The sequence below is a fragment of the Gallus gallus genome, chromosome 3 (genome assembly GCF_016699485.2).
Source record: "Gallus gallus isolate bGalGal1 chromosome 3, bGalGal1.mat.broiler.GRCg7b, whole genome shotgun sequence".
Lineage (NCBI taxonomy): Eukaryota > Metazoa > Chordata > Aves > Galliformes > Phasianidae > Gallus > Gallus gallus.
Window position 1 is genome coordinate 70,674,184 of NC_052534.1, and position 22,365 is coordinate 70,696,548.

A 22,365-nucleotide genomic window follows, 5' to 3' on the forward strand; every position below is an offset into this window, starting at 1 on the left:
TCAAGTGGATGCTGTGCTTTGTCTTTTGATTTCTTTTCACTTACAGAGGAGTATGGTAATTTAGTCTGTAGGTGCCTGATACATTGACCATACCAGCCCAGTTCTCTCTGGGGGGGAGAAAGGACAAGATAGAGAAGAAATAATATATTTTTGGAAGCATATGCTCAGGAGTCAAAGAGAACCTAGAATTTCCATCCAACTGTGGAAAGAATGGCTGTTTCCTATCATGAAAAGGTGGAGGTCTTCAATGTGTTTCCCTTTGCAAAGAAGCATCACTTTGGTCTTGTCTGGATTCAGTTTGATCCATATGTTCTTCATTTAAGAGCTAATTTCCTGTAGATATTCTGATGTTTTATAGTGATGATAGTTGCATCAGAAAATGAGATAAATAGTAGATTGTCAGCAACATACTGTTAGCAACTGAACACATGCCATATCACTCTCTCTCTCTCTCAGCAGTCTCGTACAGATAGATGTACATTATATGGATCCTGAAGGTGAGGACCTTGGAAGAAGGTGTTCATACCCATAACTTTTTTTTTTTTTAATTACTTGTAGAACATGAGATGCAGGACTACTGTGCTAATGTGACTGTGTAATAGTAGATACAGGGGTCTGAGAACAAGAATCTGGAGACTGCAGTACCGTGGTTGGCGGAAGTTTTATAAATGCCTCCAGGAAGTTGTCAGAAATTCCATCTGTCATTTGTACACCACTAGGAGCTCTGGTTCCTCTAGTCTGTTGCTTCACAGTACGTATGAGTATACTCAAAGATTTTCATTTCTTGATGGAACATCTCCTCCATCTGATGCTGAGAACCCATCTTCCATATTTTCTTTTTCTGTTTTTTTTTTAACTTCTGGTATTTATCTTGGATGGTTTTTAGTGGTGTTCTGGTATTTATCTTGGGTCTTCTGAAGGGTAGCGATGCTAGGATAGGGATGGCATTGATTCATGTCTTGATGATGCAAAAAAATCCAGGTGTTTCATCTGAAAGGAGAGCACAGATGTGTTCTTTTTCTACCCAGAAACTTTACATTCAACAACAAGAATTTCAGATTGTTTTCTACTTGTTCTAAGCAATTGGCTGCAAATACAGCTTTTGGTCTTTATTCCAATGTGTGGTGTTCTGGGAAAATGACTTCTCAGCCTGGACATACTAAGGATTTAGGAAGGTAGTATATGACAGCACATAAGATTTTTGGACAGATCTGACATACCTGTTTTTCAGATTCCTATGGCCTAGAAGCATTCATTATACAATCTAGTCTCTTAGATTTCAATGCTCAGCCTTTATGCAGAATTTAAGAACAGAAAGGTAGTGTCAAAGTGATAATCTGTGGTCTGAATACTGAGGTGGTGTTTCTTCCAATTTTTTTAAGTCTCTGACAGGAGAAGGAAACAGATATTGGCATGCACCAGAGATGGGTATATAATGGCAGGGCTTCTCCAGTAGAATGGGAATCAAAATCTTTTGATTTTGTATAATTTTTGTATTGTATAAATTTGATTGTATAAAAAGCAAAACATCTTGGTTTTTATCCATTCTGATTTGTGGATGTAACATCTTTTGCATCTGACTTCGAGACCACAGAACCCTTCCGCCATGATTTCTTATAAACAAATTGCCAGGGAGAATGTGTATATCATGATAAGATTGATAGTTTTTATGACAATTGATCACGCTACTGTAGTTGTTAAATGTGAAGATTAAAGGACATCTTTTGTTTCTGATATTTTGTATAATATGAAGGTAATTTGATAAGACTTTTGATATGTAGGCAAATGATTTGCATGTTGAGTCAGCGTCCATATCAAAATTCTGGAGGTAAGCATGGAAAAGAGTAAAGGTTTCAAAATATGTGGGCAGGTTTTCTATATTCAGAAATTATAGCTGCAGGCATGGTGTTTGAAAAGCCAATACTATAGCAGAGGTAAAATTTGAAGCAATGATCACATACATTTTCACGACATCAGTAATTATGCTTAGCGAATCTCTGCACATTATGGACTGGAAACAGCACAATCAGCACTGCTATAATGGCAGTGATTCGCTTCTATATGTTATGTATATATATGTGGATACATGCACACAGTCTGCATTGTCAAAAACCAGCCTGTTCTACCAAGTTTGTTGGTTATCAGATGCAAACAAATTTTAGTGTAGAATTGGGCTGAATAAATCATCTATTCTGCAGGTTTATCTTTGGTTGTCCAAATACTTATCCTATTTCATTTATTTCAGTGACTTACTAAGTTTATCCTTCTTGCAGCTGTTTTTTAACTGAAAGGATTTCAGTGTACTAGGCTATGATGTGCTCAGGTTGTGGCAAAGTTCCTTTCTAAAAAAAACTGTCATGGCTTGCATCAATATATGTGTGATTCTAGAACAAGATAATTTTGCTAAAGCGGGGTGAACACTTTACTGTTATGAGAATGAATCTTTTGGTTCAGACAGAGCATGGGGTAATGTCTGAATGAACATGTTGCCTCTTTGACTACATAAGTGAAGCATTATTCTTTCCTTGCTCTCCTCCTTCTCTGCTGATTAACACAAAGGAAGAGAAAAGCCATGAATCCTTCCTCTTTTCCTCCAGGTAGGTAGGTGAGGGAGAAACTCTTTCTCTGCTCTGTTTAAATGAATCATTGTCAGAATAGGTTCCGTATGACTACATGAAAGCTGGAGAGCTCGTTTCTTACTCCCCTGGGTACCGGCAGAAGCACAGATGTTTTCAGAATGGGTACAGTTTAAAGCATATGCCCTCATTATGGTTAGGAAGACATCATGAATAGTGCCAATTTTCCTTTATTTTATGTATTCATTAGAAAATTTGAAGAAACTAATACTGAATGTAATGAGTTGCCATTATACCTAACACCTCATAGAAAACCTCTGGTACTTTGTGACTGTGTGGCATACCATTTATATTACAATATTTTTATTTAATTAACTGTTTCATCTGTCTGGAAAGCACTTCCAGTGTAAAAGGCTCTTTAAATAGAGGAATACAAACTCACAGGATAGAAAAAAGATTCACAAATTTGCATCAATTCATCAATAATGAGAAGTATAAATGTAGTTTATAAATGTTTTCCATTTAAAAAAATATTAATTTATTTAACCATCTGCATATGACGGCTGTTATGTGCATCCCTACATGTGCACTAGTGTCCACATATATACACACGTGGTAAGTTTGTAGCTGTATAGTTAAAAGTTTGAGGAAAATGTGTCCTATTCCTCAGTTCTGTGACCAATGCAGAACTGTAGTAAAAGTCTTTGAAATTCCCATCCCATTCAATTTTTTATTACTGAAAATGTAGTTCAGATTGGTAATAGTTGGACATAAAAAGCAATCATATTTTCAGTATGAAAATAGTGATATTGTTTAGTAAGCTATATTATATAGATATATTAGGGTGATATACTGCATGGTTTTATTATTTCTCCTTAAAAATATCTTTCTTTTCCACTCCCGCTAAGAAGGAAGGTATGTTTCCCATTAAGATATGAAGTGAATTTGTTTTTCACTTTTGCCTTTTATATAGGGATACTGAATATAAAGGACTACAGCTCTCCTTGGATCAGGTCACAGCTACCAAGCCGGCATTCTCATACGCAAATTCAACTCCGACCATAACGGATAATAGAAAGGGAAGCAAATCTCGCCTCTCGAGCACAAAGTCAAAATCAAGGACATCACCATACCCACAGGTAGTTGTCTTTGGAAAACAAAATTAAATCTTTTTTAATATCTTGATTTTGACTGCTTTTTTAACCCGCACAATTAGAATGGGCCAAAGAGTGTGTTACTCAAAGGGAATAAAAGATAACAGGTTATAAGATGTTGAGACAGGAATAAATTTCTTCAAACTGTTCCTAAAAAGCTGGAAGCAGTTATGTTTCAGCATGCATAATAAATCATAATCAACAACAATAACAGCACAGGGCTCTGAGTTAATAAAGAGAGAACAGAAGAATGAGTGAAAATGTTGTTTTTGAAATACTTGGTTTGAGAGGACTGGGAGAATTGCAGTTTGAGGAAACTTGCTTTACCTTACTTTTTGATAATTCCAACATATCTAGAAATTTGCCAGATATCTGACAGCAGTTTAACTCTGAAACGTTAGTCAAAAGGGCTCTGCTTTTTGAGTAGGGAAAGAAACAAGCTTGCTAGTTGAATTGAAACAAGACGGCTTTGGAAGGGAGAAAGCACTGGTAGGTGGCCACTGCTATCAGCAGACTTTAATTTCTCAGATTTCATTTTCATTCTTCATGTTTTAGACACATGCCCCTGTCTATAGAATGGGCCAGACTCTACTGGGTCTCTGACTTGCAGCTTGCCTAACAGATCTATGCAACTGTTCCACAGAAAATGCCACATCATTTGCACTATGACATTGCCAGCCATTTATCTCAAATAAATCTGGTTTGTTGAACTAACCATTATGTTTCCTAAAAAATGTTGCACAGCTTCAGCTCTTATTCCAATAACTGATGGATAGAAATGTATGCATTCATGATACAACGTTGGGTAGCTATATATTTTCAAAATGTCCAGGTCAATCTTTATCCAATAATGACACTGAGGACTGTAGTTTCTCTGTTCTGAACTTACTTCTGTGAGTGTACAATGTCAGCCCATTTGTCTATATCATTTTCTTACTTTCTTTCTTTTTCTCTTCAAAAGTACCAAGCGTAAGAGTTTCAGAGGGAAGATAGAAACTTGGAAGCTTAATTTTAAGAATCTAAATTTGCCAGATGTTGTTGTGACTGTTGATCAAACCTTTGTTCAGGCATATTTCTATGAGTTATTAAAGGGTAGCATTCTCACTTGAGTGCTCTACAGCAAACAATTGTAATAAAAATGATTTAAAGAATCAGTAAAATATGTACAATTCATTCTAAATTATATTTTTAAAGAGGATTATCTTTGATTTACAGATATTACCCTTTGTTTCACCTTGTATGGTCCTTTCAGAAATTCTCCTTTACTAGCGGGACAATTACAACCAGCAAAGTTTGCTTTTTGCAGCATAACTTTCATCAGCATCACCTCATTCTCTCTGCCTCCAGAAAAATTCTTGAACTAGCAGTGCGGTGTTGAGACTGTTGGTTTATCAGGGACTGCTATCTGAAAGCTGAGGGTATTTAGTCTCCAGTTTCACTTTGCATCCTTATTACCAGCTGACTGGTAGTAAAGTCAAAGATTTCGTCATTCATAAGTAAGCAGCAGTGCTAGTTGCCAGTATCTTGAAAAATGGTCATACTATTCATTGCAGCACATCACCACAGGCAACACTGGCAGCTTGGCTTTACATCCATCTTATCCTCCTCAACCACTGAATAAACTGCTGAAAGATTAAGAAAAGCTGTTGCAAAGAACATACAGCAGGTGGTATGGTCCGTGTCCGTCGGTCTCCAGCCCACATAATTTGCCAGTCAGTAGTGGAGAATTAAAATGTGATTCAAAAGCCACAGCTGGAAAGTGAGGGCATGTGTTTTGTTGTACAAAGGAGCCTGTTTTTGTTTTTGTTTTGTTGTTGTGGAAGGAGGAAGCAAGGAATTTATTAGTAAAATAACAGCAGTGTGGAAAGTAATCTCTCAAAGTTAAGGCCATCTAAGAGATTCTAAATATATGTTGCTGGTTTTGTTTTTTGTTTTTTTTTTTCCTTTCTTCATAGCACTTAGTTTGCTACTTCACTCTTGATGAGAAAAGGGAATCACATGCTTCATTGGGTGATGACTAAGAATCCACTCCTTTGCCAGCTGTGTACCCCTAGGATAGCTACATGAGATTTGAGCTGTAGGAAAACCATGTTAATAAGTTTCAGCTGAATATTCACTTCCAGGGCAAAAGGGAGTGTTTTGGTCACCTAACAAAATGATAATGTGTGTTTTTTTAATCCCCTCAAAACTAATGCAAAAACAGACACAATGTAATTTGGTGTTTGCAGACTTTTTCACTGAGTTCATTAAACTGAAGGCACTGGCCACCATCTGATTAACACTGATTGATACTAGCTTAGTGGTCTTGCAGACTCTGTGAAACCTGTCCCAGGTAGGGAAAGGGTGAGCAGAGAAGAAACTAGCTCAAAATTCATGGCACAGCTTAAGGATTTGCCAAAGCAGTATGAACAGTGCTCTTACAGTTCTGTCCAACTAGAGTGTAAGGGAGCTGAAAGAGGAGGCGGAAAAACTGGAGAGATGAAGACTTGATAGAGGTACATAGGAAAAGGAAACTGTGAGTTAGTTAAAAGATATCTACAGTCATTGCCCATAATAATAATAATAGATAGGGACTCCCAAAATCTAGTCCTGGACCTCATTTATTTTGTGTTATTAAAAGCTAGCTCTGGACCTCATTTATTCTGTAAACAGGAAGAAGCAACAAGAGTGGAAAAACATTTTAATTGTGATCATCTGAACAGCCACTTTGGAGTTTAGTCTCCCATTAATGATGATTATTGAAGAAAATATTTTAAATTATCTGTTGCCTGCCTCTAATGAAAATGTTTTATGGTCAATGTGGATAAAGTTTTATTGCTTCATATCTTATCTTGGCTCTTGGGTAAATATCATATAAATAAATAAATATATATTTATATTTAGCACATATGTAATGAAAAGGCGTGCATAGGGATGCACCCTTTAGCTGTTGGATGGGTACTTTGGTCTGTGCTACAGCATTCACAAAATGTTGGAAGTAATAGATTTTTCCAGTAGTGTATATTAATTGTTACTAACTTACCCCGCAACTGATAGTGGAGGTAAGTTGATTTTATGGCTACTTTAAACAAATAATCTAGATTAATTCTGCAATCCACCACTACCTGGACGTATTCCCTCCTCCCTTAAAGAACAAGGTAGAGACATCAGAATCAGGTTGAATTTTAGTCAGCCTTTCGTTTATCATTTCTTTCTGTAGCCTAAGGCTGTGGTAACTTGTAGCATATTCAAAAGCAAAGCAAAGCCCTCTTTTTATAGTAAACATAACTCTTGATCTGGTGAAGAGTCACCAGCAGTGGGGGTTATTTTAATGGACATGCTGTATTACTTTAATCTAAGCCTTTCACCATCTGTTCTGTCTATAATAGTGAATGCAAAAAGAACATATTTTACATTTCAGGATTACATTAGTAAAAAGTAAGATAAAAGTGATTTAAAAGCATGCATATGTTCTTAGTACAATGCTGCCCGCATCTGTGATGTTTTTTTCCTCATGGTTAAGATACAAATCAAGAGGAAAGCTGTTAATGCTAATGTAGTGAAAGTTTTTGATGGAAAAAACGGACTCTGAGAGAGTCTCACTATATATTTAGTGTTCATAACAATAAAAATCTGAGCAGGCTGACAGAAAATTAGATAACTATAACATCTATTGTTTGAACATTTGACAGTGTGTGCGGAGAAGGCTGATGTTTCTGCATGTGACAGGATGAATGCTTAAGCCAGTCAGACACCTGTAAGAATGAGAGGTCAGGCAAAAGAATATGACTCAAATACTAAAATCATCTACTGGCCTAATTCACTTCCATGGGTTCCCTTAAAGTAAGCTTGTCTTAGACATGAAATTGGTATTTTCCTAATTCCTTGCCCCTTCAGCCCTTCTGAAGCCTTCCTCGGAGTAAAAGGAGCATCTGTGATGGCCAATAACTCCTTTCTGTGTCAGTGCTAATCCTGCTGGTGTGCCCTCACTCCATTTGTACACTGGAATCACGCTCTGGAAGACAGTTCCAGAGAGAAAGATTAAGAAAAACTATTGCAAGTCTCCACTTCTGAGAGAACTGGGATTGTTCAGTGTGAAGAAGAGGGGGCTCGGAAGAGACCTTATTGTTCTCTACAACTACCTGAAAGGAGGTGGTGAAGAGGTGGAGGTTGGCCTCTTCTCCCACATAACTAGTGACAGGACTAGAGTGAATGGCCTTAAGCTGAGCCAGGGGAGATTGGGGTTCCATGTTCAAAAAAGTGGCTAGGGGCTAGAACAAGTTGTCCAGAGAGGTGGTTGAACACCGTCCTTGGAGGTGTTCAAGAAATGTTTAAATGTTGTACTAAGGGACGTGGTTTAGTGGCAAAATATTGGTGGTAGTTGGAGGCTGGACTGGATGATCTTGGAGGTCTTTTCCAATCTTGGAGAGTCTATGATTCTGTGATTGCTAGTATCTGGAACAGCTGGAGGACCATTTCATTTATTTATTGTTGTTCTCTATGCTAGAAGACAATTCCAGAAACATTTGAAGTTATTTCAGATGTTGCCTGTCTGAAGAAGTTCTTTGTGATGTTTAAGTTCTTTCTGCTGGTTAAACTTCACCAAAGAACAAAGCTAATATATTCTACTGACAGAAGACAAAGGGCAAAAATGGCAGAAAGGAAAACAGTTCTGGTGAGGCAGGACTGAGATTAAGAAAAAAAAAAAAATTCACTAGTTTTATTTGGCCAGAATTTTCATTAAATCTAATTGTGTTTTCTATGGTCTTTCATCACTTGGCATATGGGAGCCTAATTCTGACATGAGAGATAGTGTTTCCACTGCCATCTCAGTAAAGCAGTATCTTTGATCATCCTTTCATTTCTCCCCCCATCAACTTGTCACGCATGCCTTTATTTGGAGTCTCCACCTGTCAACATCAGATTCCCAGAAGAGGCAATCTAAGGACTGCAACAGTAGAGGCAGTCTAATGATGCCAAATTGAGATGTAATTAACTTTGAAAGGAATTAGACGTATTTTTGGCCTACGTCTGCTTCTGCTCTACCTTAAGAATATAAGCAGTCATACCAAACATCTGTAGACAACGCTGGCCACAAGCAGTTCACAGTGTTATTTTAATTCTGTGCATGGCCTAGCAGCTGCCAAGGGTCAGATCTCAAATAATCATCATTTACATCAAGTACAAAGAAAATGCATGAAGCATTGTTGGTCTTGTCTACATGGTTATATGACATTTCATGGTGCATTTCTGACATGCTGAACATAGACCGTTTGATATGGTTTCCTATTCTTGTAAAAGCCTGTGCAGCTGAATCCTTCCTGATTAGGACCAAGATTTAAAAAGAAAAAAACCCCTAAACATTATTTTTTCAGCTAAATGAGGAAATTCCCCTGAAAAGAAGTTAAGCTGGGCCCTGTTGCATCCTTAAAAACAGAGAACTGGTAGAAGAATATATAGTAGAGCCAAATTAATTCAGAATTTTCAATTTGAAAGATCTTTGGCATTTAGTACTCAGTTATTACCATCATAAACTGTCAAAATATATGAAAATTCATGATAAAACTATTGGAAAATATTTTTTATTGTCCTCATGAAAGGAGTGCATACTGTTGGTTTTGTTTTTAATGAGAAAATAAATCAACTTTCAACATTTTTATACTTAGATTTATATTTATATTGTCTTACATTTCTGTTTGAAACTTTCGATTACAAAAAATCTAGTTTATAAAAAAAATTCCAAATAATAATAAAAAAAACTAAAACCTATAAATAATACCAAAAGTAAGAACAGGTATAAGAGCAGTTTTTTGTTTTGTGAATTTTTATCCTAGCTAAAATTGTATAGTTAAAATTTTCTTTTTTTTTCTTAATTGTAGTCTTCATTTTGTCCATGTTTTCTTAAAACATTTACAGTAATTTAGTCATTATTTATGAAGATACATTTGTGACTAAGTGATCTGAAAATGTTAGATTTGAAAGCATAGTAGAAAAGTTCACCGTTCCAGTTGATCCCTTAAAACTATGATGGCAGAACATAATTCCTAGTTGTCTTGAGCTGCTGAAATTTAAGAGTCTTTTTGTAGCTATCTAACTACATTACTTTTATTCAAAGTTAGACATATTCTTTCATTACTAAAACTTAGCAATACTAGGTTGCTGGCCTTCTCCATGTCTACCAGTAAGTTTTCTGCCTACAGGTATTCTATCAAATACTAACAAAATATAATTTACCTCTTCAAAGCCACGATGCTTTCTTTCTTGCCTTTAAATAGTCTATCTTGTTGACAAACAGTATTCACAAATATGACCTGGAATACTGAAGCAATACCCAATTAAATGCCGAAACTGAAGTAGTTCCACTACTGATGTTGCACAGATGGTTTAAGTTTCTGAAAGTCAAACATCTGGTCAATACTTTCAATTGGTAAGTGCATAAAACCTTGATCCTGGCTGATAATGAGGAGTTTCATAGCAACTCAATCTAATGAAAAGGAAGGTAAGTTTATGTTTTTAGAAGAGAGGCCTAATGACTATTAAAAAAAAAAAAAAAAAAAAAGCAGAGTGGTCATCTGGAAGGTGAATGATGGAATGGGAGAATTCCAAGGTTTCATGCTGTAATACATTGATTTGTGACATGAGTACGCAGTACTGAAGACGTGAGCATGTATGGCTTTGGTCTCATCCCAGACTGTTATCAAGGGTGAAATTGATTTAAAAATGTTCCATGCAGTTTGACATTTCCAATAAATAAAAAGATTAAAAAATGAGATGGCTAAATCCTAGGAGGTTAAATAAAAATTCTTTTTTTTTCTCTCCCTAGAAAGTATCCAAAAGTTTCAAACACTTACTAAGAATATCTAGAAATTTATGAAATTTTACTTAACCTTTATTTCTGTCATAACACCATTCATTTTCCTATTCTCTCTGCTTTTCCAGCTGCCAGTTAGCTTTTTTTCTGTCTTGGGATGTCTCTGCGTAAATAAGGGTGACAAAATGTTTGCTCTGTTTGCTTTAGCTATCAGTTGTTGGTTTTTTTTTTTTTTCTGGCAAATAATTGCTGAATTTTTCTTATATCCCACATTGCAGCAGATCTGTGATTTCTGGTTTCCTATGAACCTACCATCACTTTTGAGCTTTACTCTGTAGTAGTTCAGGGAGTTCCAGTATCTACAGGAAAATTTCTTGTCCCAAATAATAGCAGGAAATAAGTTTCAGAATATTCCAGGTAAGGAAAAAAAAATGTGTAAAAGAGAAGGGACTTTGGGAAAAGGAACTTGCAAATGCATTCAGTTTCAACTTGATGTGAGAGATACTCTAGGAGTGGTGTTATTTTAAAAGTACTTTTGCAGAAGAGCCTTGGAGCGCCATTGCTGCACATAAGCAGCAGCTTTCAAGGCAATGAGAAAAACCTGGACATATTAAAAAAATATTGATTTGCCACACTGATATTGGTGATCCTAATATCACACATCATAAAAGTGATGGCTATTAAGGGCCGACATGGGATGTTTAAGATGTTTGTGAGGTCTGTCCTGTCATCTCTGAGCTCATTACAGGGTGTAATACAGGGAAGGATGAGGAGTCCCATCAGAAGGTGCAGACGTGTGGGCACACTCATGCAAAATGCCCTATCCAGTGCATGCTCTCTATATGTTCAGTGCCGATACTTGCAGGTTTCATTGATGCTCAGTAAATTCCCTGCTGTTTCTCCTGTTTTTCAGTATTCCGGATTTCACACTGAGAGATCTGAATCTGACCATGAGAGCCAGTGGGGTGGGAGCCCCCTCACCGACACAGCCTCTCCCCAGCTGTTGGAGCCCACAGACAGGCCGAGCTCCCAGCATCACGATGTCTCCTGTGCCTACAGACAGTACTCGGACCGCAGTGCTCTCTGCTATGGTTTTGCACTAGACCACTCCAGGCTGGGCGATGACAGACATTTCCATACTCAGGCCTGTGAGGGAGGCAGATGTGAAGCTGGCAGATATTTCCTTGGCACACCACAGCCGGGGAGGGAAGGCTGGTGGGGCTCCCGATCAGCCTTGCCCCTGACTAAGTCATCCCCTGAAAGCAGAGAGGCGTATGAAAACAGTATGCCCCACATAACTTCAGTGCACAGGATTCACGGTAAGAGAGAATGGGATTTTCAGAAGCGGTACTGTCTCAAATGAGGCAGCAGTTTCAAAGTCATGACACAAGCGTGCAACTCTCTGTGCATGATAGAGGAAATAATGCATGTTCCTAACTCAGAGGTTGTGTGTACAGATATGAGAAATACTTGTAATTCAAGTTGTTTAACAAAATATAAGTAGGTTGCTTCAAAAGTAATGCCTACTATTTATTTCCATGGAAACTGCAGCAGATAAAAATAGCATGGTAACAGTATTTGTTAGAGCAAATTCTTACCTTAAAAATACTATTTTTCAACATAGTCACCACAATTAGGTGTCTGGCAGGTTGCGCCCTCAGTGCATTAGCACATCTTCAGAAGCTGAAACTGATCAAAACTTCACAAGGAAAGGCTGGTCTTGTGTTTAGATAAATCCAAAGGCCCTTAGGTTTAAAAGTTAGTCTGAGAGATGAAAGACTTCAGCTGACTCCAAAATCAGAGTTTAAAGTTGTAAGGGAAGATGTAACATAAAGTGCTGCTTTTCTATTAAAATAATCTGTCAAACACAGGTTGTATCTAAAGAATTTGCACAGTTCCATTGACTTGCAGAATAAGTGTTCAGAGATTGAGAAGAATGGTACTATTTTACTCTAATCTGAGGTAAATTATCCTGGAAAGCAAAGAGTCTACCATGGACATTTCTGGTGACTTTCTCACATTTCACTTGCCTCTGTGTGGTTTTCTATCTGCAAAATAATGTTCAGAGTGCATGTTCTTTAAGATTGTTTGCTTCTTCTACCTCAATGATTTTTGTCTTTCTCTCTTTCCTAGGGAGAGGACACTGGGATGAGGACAGTGTTGTTAGCTCTCCTGATCCTGGCTCTGCCAGTGAATCTGGTGACCGATACCGTGCTGAACAGTATCAGAGCAGCCCACATGAGCCCAGCAAAATTGAAACTCTAATAAGAGCCACCCAGCAAATGATCAAAGAGGAAGAAAACAGGCTACAGCTACGGAAAACAACTCCTGATCCACTGATCTCCATTAATGGCACAGGGAAGAAACACACAATTTGTTTTGCAAACTACCCCCAGCAACAGTTGGCAGGGGATATCTGCCGCGTTCCGACGGTTGCCAACACTCCTCCTTGTGAACACATCCAGCAACGGGATGGAAAAATTATGAGCCCTCATGAAAATGACTATGACAACAGTCCCACAACATTGTCTAGGATAAGCAGTCCCAATTCTGACCGAATATCAAAATCTAGCTTGGTACTAGCTAAAGACTACCTGAATACAGACATGTCCCCTCATCAAACTCCAGGTGATCATCCAGCAGCTTCTCCAAATTATTACAACTCCCACAGGCAGTACTTTGATAAGCATGCTTACACGCTAACTGGGTATGCCCTGGAGCATCTATACGACACTGAAGCCATTAGAAACTATTCACTAGGCTGCAATGGATCACACTTTGATGTGACTTCTCACTTAAGGATGCAGCAAGATCCAGCACAAGGACACAAAGGGACATCCGTTATAATAACCAATGGAAGCTGACACTTTTTTCTAAAAACTTTTGTGCTTTAAAAAGTAACATTAGAGATCTAATTGGAAGATATAATAAGTTTTCATGCCCTTGTCATTACCAGCATCTGATATATCACAGTGCACTAGAGAGACTAACTTGAGGTTTGGGAAGATGAGTTAGTTAACAAATGTTACTTTTAAAACATAAAAATGCACTGGCATGCAGGGTTAGAGGGAATGGAGCTAAACTCAAAGTTGGTGCCATTTGAGGTGTAAACGATGGAAGAGGTCTAAAGAGGGAGCACCTGGGCAGACTAGCAGAGCCATTTATGCGCATTGTGTAAGAGGTGTTTGTTCGGAACCGCTGCCCAGGGCAGACTTTCTGAACTGTGTGTGTCCCACACATCCCAGATAACAAAACTGCTATGCACTATCACAGAAAGTTGGAATGTGTTTCTCTAAAATACACATCAAAATGTGTATTTCTGGTGATCTTTTTATTCCCTAAAGACCAAGTGTGTTATGTTGCTCTGTGGTATAAAGCATCAGTGGCCAACCAATACAAAATAAAAAGGGGAGGAATAACTCCTCAGATTTGTTATTTTCTGGTGTATTCACACGCATAGTTATTTACATACACTTGATTTGAAAGGAGTCAAATGAGCAGTATCCTCATAATTAGAATAATCACATACTATGACTGTATTTAAAAGAAATTAAGAGGGTCTTTCTCAGTATAGTTTTGAGAAATGTTTGTCTTGATGGAGATATGGGAGATTGCCCTCATTTTTGAGTGGTTGCAAGAAAGGGGAAGTGGAGTGAAATGGAAAAAAAATCCTTGAGAGAAACAGAGAGAATAGACTGGAGTTAGGAGTGGTCAAAGATACACACATTTAACCCTATGGCTATGTATGCCATTCAGTAATAATTACAGCATGAGAAAAAATGCTTATAAATGGCCAAATAATGAAGAATTAAACTGAAACACAAAAGAAACTCAATAGAATCAGAAAAATTTCTGTAAAGTACAAAAGCAACTGCATACCTGTAAGAATATAGCAGGGATAGATAAAAACATCATGGAGGTTTGTCATAATTTTGAACAAGCTTTGCAGCAAATTAAGAAAACATAGAAGGTTATAAGTACTCTGACATAAAGAGGAGTAATTGGTATGGCTTTAAAAAAGGAATATGCATTCTTTTCTTGCTTACAGAAAAAAAAAAAAAAAGATATATGAACATATTAGGAATACCAAAATCAGTCATGTATAAAGAAAAGATTACTGAGGGAAATTAGGGCTCCAAAAAATTCAATCGCATTACAAATACTGATGTTATTGTGGCCTGTCCTGGTTTTATAGAAGATATCAAAAGAGGCAGAAAAAAATTCTGTGATTTTTAATAATCTCATGAACAAAGAGTCACTAACGGATTAGTCAATCCGTCAAACTCTGAAAAGAGTCAATAAAAAACCTATGCTAAAAGAGTAAAATATTTGTAGGCAAGATTATTAGACCTGTGCTTCTTTTTATGGTGTTTATAAGACATCTCAAAGTTGACTGCAACAGGAACAGGACCAGCACTCCTTATTACACCAAAATGAAGGTAAGAGGACTTGAGGTGGTTACAGAAATGAGATTAGCACTAAGTCAAGCTTCATTTGTAACATTAAGAATTTCAACATGTGGGATTGAGTCATCAGTGGAACTAAATATAAAGCAGCATGCTATGGGTGAGTTAAAAATATCTATTTTCAAATAAAATTAATGAGAAGCAAAAGCTAAATAATAACATTGTAAGCCACGTAAGTATAGATGTACTTGAAAGTAGAGGAAATTAACTCTCTGAATGTGGAATATTGTGTATAGTTCTGATCACTCCAAGGCAGATTGTGAATCTTGAATTGAGTAGTACCTTACTCCATAAGCAATCTCTGTTGACTGCAGTGTGATCACTTCTGGTGAAATGTACGTTGAACACAAGGAAGAGCAACAGTCTGTTCTTTATTATCTAAAGCCCATAATAGAAAAGGTGGAGCAGAGCTCAGCAAAAAGATAAAGAGACTGAAAGATCTAATAAAAACTTTAAATAAACTGGGTCTGTCATCTTTGTAACGGAAAAAAGTATGGGGGAATGTCACTGGGGTGTACCAAGCTCTGCACAGAAGAGAGATAAATAACGCTCTAAAACTATTTGAACTAGTGACAGAAATGAGAGACAGGGCATTGAATGTTAGCCAAAGTAAAATGAGAACAAAATGATTTGGCAAGAAATGTATTTGACTAACTGCCAAATGAATAACAAAGGTCTAGAGATTTTTGTTTGTTTGTTTGTTTTAAGATAAAAGCAAGGCAAATAATTGAAGGGGAGAAAAACACTGACAACCCTTAATTCAGAGGAAGGAATGGACCAAAATGGACTTCTTTCAGCCCAACAATAGTATATTTTCCTAAAGCATAGGAACAACAAAGTATTTTTGATAAATCCAGTTCTGGATAAGTATTTATTTCACTTATTCATAAGAATAATATGGATGAACTTGTATTTGGAGTCTCATTGTACAGTATTAAAATACAATTTGCAAAGCGAATTAGAGTAGAGGTACACGGTATCGTATTATCCTTACTAGTACATATAAAAAGAAGTCTAAGTGTCAATATTATTTTGTATTACTGAGGAGTTTCCTAAACTGTTTGGATGAGTGGGATTCTGACAGCACTGAAGTTTTTTAGGGTCATCAAGCGCCCTTGTTACCAAACTTTTAATTAGAAGGCAATAGGGTTCTGCAGATCAGCTTGTCTAATGGTCCTATGGCCACAAGTAGTCAGAAGAAGACAGTTTGGGCATTCCAACAGGCACTTCCAAACAGAGAACTTACAAAGCAGACAGGCACAATATAGGATGTTTCTATCTTTACAATTTCATCTAGGAAAAAGCCAGTGTGCTGTGCAATAAAATAACCCCCACTGTCATTTACTTTAAGTCCAAAATAAAAATTTCAAAACTGTTGTTACTTCTATTTTCAACAGTACCAGTCTGCTACAGTGACAAATGCAACAAAATGTGCTGCAGTAAATAGGATACCTGATATATAAGTAGAGAGGTAGAAGGGTCTGTTCCTGCAGCTGTGCTCTGCTACAAAAATAGGCTGATGCTCAATTCCCTCCTGGATTTTCAGCAACTGTTGTTCCTCAGCACTTCAATAGATGCCTTTTGTTAGCTAATTTGCTATTCTGCTGTTTTAGATAGCCAGGAACTTCTTCTGAATTGACAGAAAGCATTGAATGTTGTAAACATAGACTCTGCATGCTACATGCTACATGTGCAAACTTGCAACCTTAATTATAGCATATAATATCACTGCAGCTCATATAACATACTTTTAAATATGGTATAAAGCTTATGTTTTCCATTGTGTATTTATTTAATTTGAATTTTTTCATTTAGTATCCTTCAAGGATACAGCGTTTTTTTTTTCCCCTTCCTTTTCTAAACCAAATGAAGTATTTCAGAAGATCCAAAAATGCAAGGCATTTGTACCAAATACATCAAATGTATCACATTAGCTAAAGGTTATCACTTCAAAGCAGATATGTAGGTTGTGAATTGGTACAGGAAAAATAAAAATTGATGTGCTGTGTCATTTCTCTAACATAATAGTGCTTTGCTATTTACAGCAAATTAATATTTTGTAGCTACTCCAACAGTAGAGTAATGACAGCTCTCAAATCATTTCTCATTGACATCAGTGGATGGTGCATTACGATTTTGGTGTATCTCTTTTAAAGTGGAAAAAAATTCCCTAATTTTTATACAAAATTGCACCCCAGAATGCGACTGTGAACAAATTTGCACAATGATTCTTCAGTTAGGAAAAGAACCTTACTCAGCAACTTGTCCCATTGACTGTAATGGGAATATCTGTGGAGTAAGGTACTACTTAATACATACAAGGGCCAAAAATGTTGACTTCTTGTGAGATGGCAACAGGTTTGGGTTTTTGTTTGTTGTTTTGAGTCTCAGAATATGAGTATGGAAACCCTAAAAGGTGATGGCTGTAATGGCTCTGGTTCTATGATAGAGTTTTTTCGTATGTGCTTTGAAAATGAGTGCATCTCTGCGTGGAAGAGGCTCAGATGTACTTCCTTAAGATTCATGAGGCTTTGCTGATGTATCCACAGTACTGCTGTAGGTTACACACTGAAACTCTGTTCGTTCAAACATTCTTAATCACTTTTATCTGAATCTTGTTTTTATTTCTGGACTCGCAGCATTTATTCATTAATGTTCCTAAATATATTAACTACCATATGTTCAATTATGTGAACATCCTGAGTGAACTGGGGGGAAAGAAAAGTATTTTTGGAAAAGGAACAGCCACTCCAGAAAACCAGACTGGGTGTTGTGAAGGCCAGTTAACCTTTCTGTCATGGAACAAATCTGAGGTGTACACTTGAGTTTTAGACCCTCTGCAGAATCATGTCGTGCAGTCTTGTGATGATACCTAGCTATGTCTGTCCTAAGATGGCTGTAGTTAATGTCAACAGTTCAGGCTCTGGTATTTCCACAAGTTGCAAATTTACTTGAAACACCGAAGGGGCTAAAGGCAATGCAGGCATTGTTGTCAGGATCAATGGTGGATGAACAACCTGTGGGTTGTTCCCACCAATTCTGTGGGTATACTCCAGGCACCTTCGCAGTGTGAAGGAGAACCTTTTTATTAGCAGGTAATATTGGTGGTTAAATATTCTGGCTGTATGCACTGAGAAGCAAAAACAAAGCAAAACAACAAAAAAACCAAACCAAACCTAAAGCAAAAAAAACCTACTTTTTTTTTTTTTTTTTTTTTTTTTCTGTAATCCAATGGTATGATGTTGATATAGCCTGCTAGAGGAGGTGTTGAGTTTTTAGCAAAGTGTTTTTATCAGGTTGTTATTCTGGAGGCTAAAAACTGAAATAGTCTTCTGTTTGGAATGATGAGAGCACTAGTGTGACTCCATTTCACATTTCCTTAGAGCATTTATTAATGAAAAAATTATGTGAGGTTAAAATTCACAGTAACATTTAGCATATTTGTACAAGAGTCCTGTGGATAAATCTGGCTCTATGTTGCTAAGAATGCATCCTTTTCTGAAAAGAGGTAATTTATGACTCCATCTATGAAACTGTATTTGAAAAGAAAGATCAAATACAGGCAGAAACAAAGCTTTCTTCTGATCAGATTCAGTAACTCCTTTCTCATATGGAATTATAAAGATTTCCTGTTGTTCTAGGATTCAAAATGCAGCTTTGAAGGTGTTTATTTATTGCAGTTAGAACTGCATGTTATTTTTTTTTCCAGATGCCAATACAATGGGAAGTTTGGGAATAAAAGAAACAGTCTTGCTTACACCACTTAAAACATGCACTTTTGCATTTAAATGAAATAAAATCTATTAGGAAAAGTTCTTTTAAGGCACTGAAACTTTTTCCCAAGGTAAATATTTCAATGCATAAAATATGCTAATCTAGGGGAAAAAAAAGCACTTGAGACATACTGAAATATTTCATGTTTGCTTTAAACCAATGGGTTATACTTTTGGAAAAAAACACAGATTGCCAGCATTTTAAATACCATGCCTTGCAATGTATAGGGTCTAGTGACATTGTAGCATAACATCTGTAATTGGAAGATTTCCTTTGGAATGTAATGTAGGAAACAGAATTTAGCTTTGTCAACAATATCTTGCAAAGTGTTCCCATTTATAATTATTTATATTGTAAATAGCTTTCTGAAGTAAATTTGAAGTTAATGTGCATAAGATGTATTTATTATGTGAAGATTTTTTTTTTTGTTTAAAATATAGCTACCAATATGCAATTTTTGTCTGTTTTTCTACCTTTTTTAATTAAGAATTGTCTTGTAGAGGATACATATTCAGGAGTTAATCTTAGTTAATGAGACTATTTCTCATACTTGGGAGGGTATGTGGGAAAAGTAATTTATTTTGATACCTGTCAGTCCTAGTGTACTCTTTGAATCTTGAATGAAGTTTATCAAGGTATGAAGAAACACAGATAATATACTGCTACCCTATTTAGGAAAGATATCTGAATCTGCTCAGATATTACTCTGTCAGGAAGAGCTGATTCACAAAGACTAAATCAAGATTAACTGTCCCCTCCTTGAACTATCTACCTTGTTTCTTGAAGCCTCACAGCACCACCATACCTCAGCTTGCTGTGTTGTGACAAAGGAATGGGTGAGGTGTTATGCAAAATTGCATTCAAGCCTGAGTTGGCTATTACTTGGCTTCACATACCTATACACCTCAACCAAGTTACAATAACTTGACCTGCTGTTCACTTTCTAAACCAGACTCTGAGCCATCACTCCCTATCCTTTCAGTCTGTCTCATTGAAGCTAATTCCTGGAGGTGAACAAATATGAGATTGTGTCAGGGGCCAGTGAAAGCCTGGTTCTGTAGTTGAGTCAGAAAGCATCTTTCTCAGGTGAGGAGGTACTTGATCACATATTTTCTGTTCACAAGACTCAGGTTGAAAACTAAAAGCAGTGGGGATAGGGATAGGGTACATAGAAGAATCAGAAGAATCAGAGTCTAGGTAAATTAATTTCAAAAAGAGAAGATGTAGTTGTATCACTGCAAGTGCACAAGCACTCAGTTCTCAGAGATGCTCATCAGATTTGGTAGTATTTTATAGCGTAGTGTTAGATGTTTAACTGCTTTCATGCTTTAAGTATTTCCTATTGGATAGTTTAGGCAGCTCCCCTCTCTTTGGCCTGAATTTGGCCTTGATCCTCTGTGCAGGCAGGAAATGGTGTCATCTTTTCCCAAACAGTGCTGTACAAAACACGTGTTTCTTTTCTTTCCTTTCCTTTCCTTTTCTTTCCTTTCCTTTCCTTTTCTTTTCTTTCCTTTTCTTTTCTTTTCTTTTCTTTTCTTTTCTTTTCTTTTCTTTTCTTTTCTTTTCTTTTCTTTTCTTTTCTTTTCTTTTCTTTTCTTTTCTTTTCTTTTCTCTTCTCTTCTCTTCTCTTCTCTTCTCTTCTCTTCTCTTCTCTTCTCTTCTCTTCTCTTCTCTTCTCTTCTCTTCTCTTCTCTTCTCTTCTCTTCTCTTCTCTTCTCTTCTCTTCTCTTCTCTTCTCTTCTCTTCTCTTCTCTTCTCCTCTCCTCTCCTCTCCTCTCCTCTCCTCTCCTCTCCTCTCCTCTCCTCTCCTCTCCTCTCCTCTCCTCTCCTCTCCTCTCCTCTCCTCTCCTCTCCTCTCCTCTCCTCTCCTCTCCTCTCCTCTCCTCTCCTCTCCTCTCCTCTCCTCTCCTCTCCTCTCCTCTCCTCTCCTCTCCTCTCCTCTCCTCTCCTCTCCTCTCCTCTCCTCTCCTCTCCTCTCCTCTCCTCTCCTCTCCTCTCCTCTCCTCTCCTCTCCTCTCCTCTCCTCTCGGAGTTATTGACATAACTCTGGCTTTGAACCCCACAATGAAAAAGAGACACCGAGATCATGGGCCTATACATAGTTTGGCTGTAGTCCTGGTTTCTCCATGCTCAGCTCTGCACACAAAATTGAGTCTCCTGTTGGGTATCTGTGTGTTGAAAGTCTGTCAACATCCATAGTTGCTCTTCAGTCTCTCTTCTAGGGCATAAACGTGCTCATAGCCCACTAGTCTTTATTCAGCCTCAGCCCTGATATTCACTGGCAAATTGCTTTGCATTGAGGAAATCTGCTGTCATAGCCATTGTAATAAAAGTGTGTGATACCATCAGGAACTTCCTCTAACCCCATATGGTGGCCATCAGAGGCTTCAGCATCAGCAGTTTCATTTGATACATCTTTGACTTTCAAGAGGTCACAGATAGCCTGCTGCTCTGCACCCCAGTGAGGTTATGACTGTGAATTAAAAAGGACTATCCACCCCAGCACGAAGCCCACAGGACTACATGCTCTCTTTATGGATGTTAGCAGGAATTTCACTAGGCACACACACAAAGTTTGCATGTTCTAATAGTCTGCCTAGTTTCACAGGGAAAGACTAGCTCTGTCTTTCTGAGGCACCATGGACCTTTGACTGGAACTAAAGAAGAGTGCTCTGAACAGCACATACCCTATTGGATCTTGCTACATGCTTCACCATCTCCAAAAATCTGTCGGGAAGCCATTTAATCAGGAGTAGAACAGGATGAGAAATTCAGGGCTGCCTGAATCCTAGCTTCTAGCCACTGCACCGAGTGAGCTTGGCTCCCCAAGAGAAGTGTGGTCTTTAGGACACGTGTGCTAGTGTGGTCAGAAGCCAAATGCAATGGTATGCATACGTGATGACAGCTGGGCTTGATCAACATCAAGCAGTGCTCTCCCCTGCAGCCACTCTCTCATTCTGCCTGTAGTCTGTCGTGGCCTTTCTCTGACTGTCCTCTCATTTCGGCCCCCTGAGGCATTATCCCTCCTATTTCCCTTTCCTCCCTTCTGCCCGAAGCTCTGGCCTGATGTGTGACTTCTCAAATTCAGTGATCTAGCTTGCCCAGCAAGTGTCCTCATGATCTTGAAAATCAGGTTTCCTTTTCATGAGGAAAATGACTATTTGGTAACAGTTTCCATCACTGGCACTCTCTCTCCCTTCCCTTTTTCTTCTTTATGCAGCTGGTGTAAACACAGCACTGAAGACTCTGCAAGCTCTTTCTCACAGGCATTAGTTCTGCTACAAGAATGCTATTGGTTGGGGTAATAGAGGTGATGAACTTTTCAGAAAAGCAACAGACAAAAGATGATAGATGCCTTCAGCATATAAAGTACACGTTACTTTAGCTGCATTGCAAAATGTAGTCACTCTTGGCTTACAAATAGAAAATAAAGATGAACACTGAAATAAGATGTATGTCTGAATTGAAAAATAACAACAAAAACTTAAAAATCTCATTTTTACTTGTCCCAAATTATATGCAAATACTTAAATATTCTTTATTACTGTTTGTCTCATTATTATTCATTTGTTCCTTATTATTATCATGAGCCATCATCAGCTTTG

At 37.5% G+C, this 22,365-nt stretch overlaps 1 protein-coding gene across 4 annotated transcripts in view; it reads left to right on the top strand.

Moving 5' to 3' along the window:
* SIM1 (SIM bHLH transcription factor 1) overlaps positions 1 to 19,214 on the top strand; it is a 46,589-nt gene extending 27,375 nt beyond the window's left edge. For all 4 annotated transcript variants that reach the window (XM_040697741.2, XM_004940356.5, XM_046939179.1 and 1 more), the window contains 3 exons: positions 3,550 to 3,715; positions 11,434 to 11,839; positions 12,654 to 19,214. In XM_040697741.2, coding sequence (XP_040553675.1) covers positions 3,550 to 3,715; positions 11,434 to 11,839; positions 12,654 to 13,384 — 1,303 coding nt within the window. In that variant the 3' untranslated portion in view covers positions 13,385 to 19,214. The remainder of the gene's footprint in view (positions 1 to 3,549; positions 3,716 to 11,433; positions 11,840 to 12,653) is intronic.
* Positions 19,215 to 22,365: the final 3,151 nt, after the last annotated feature.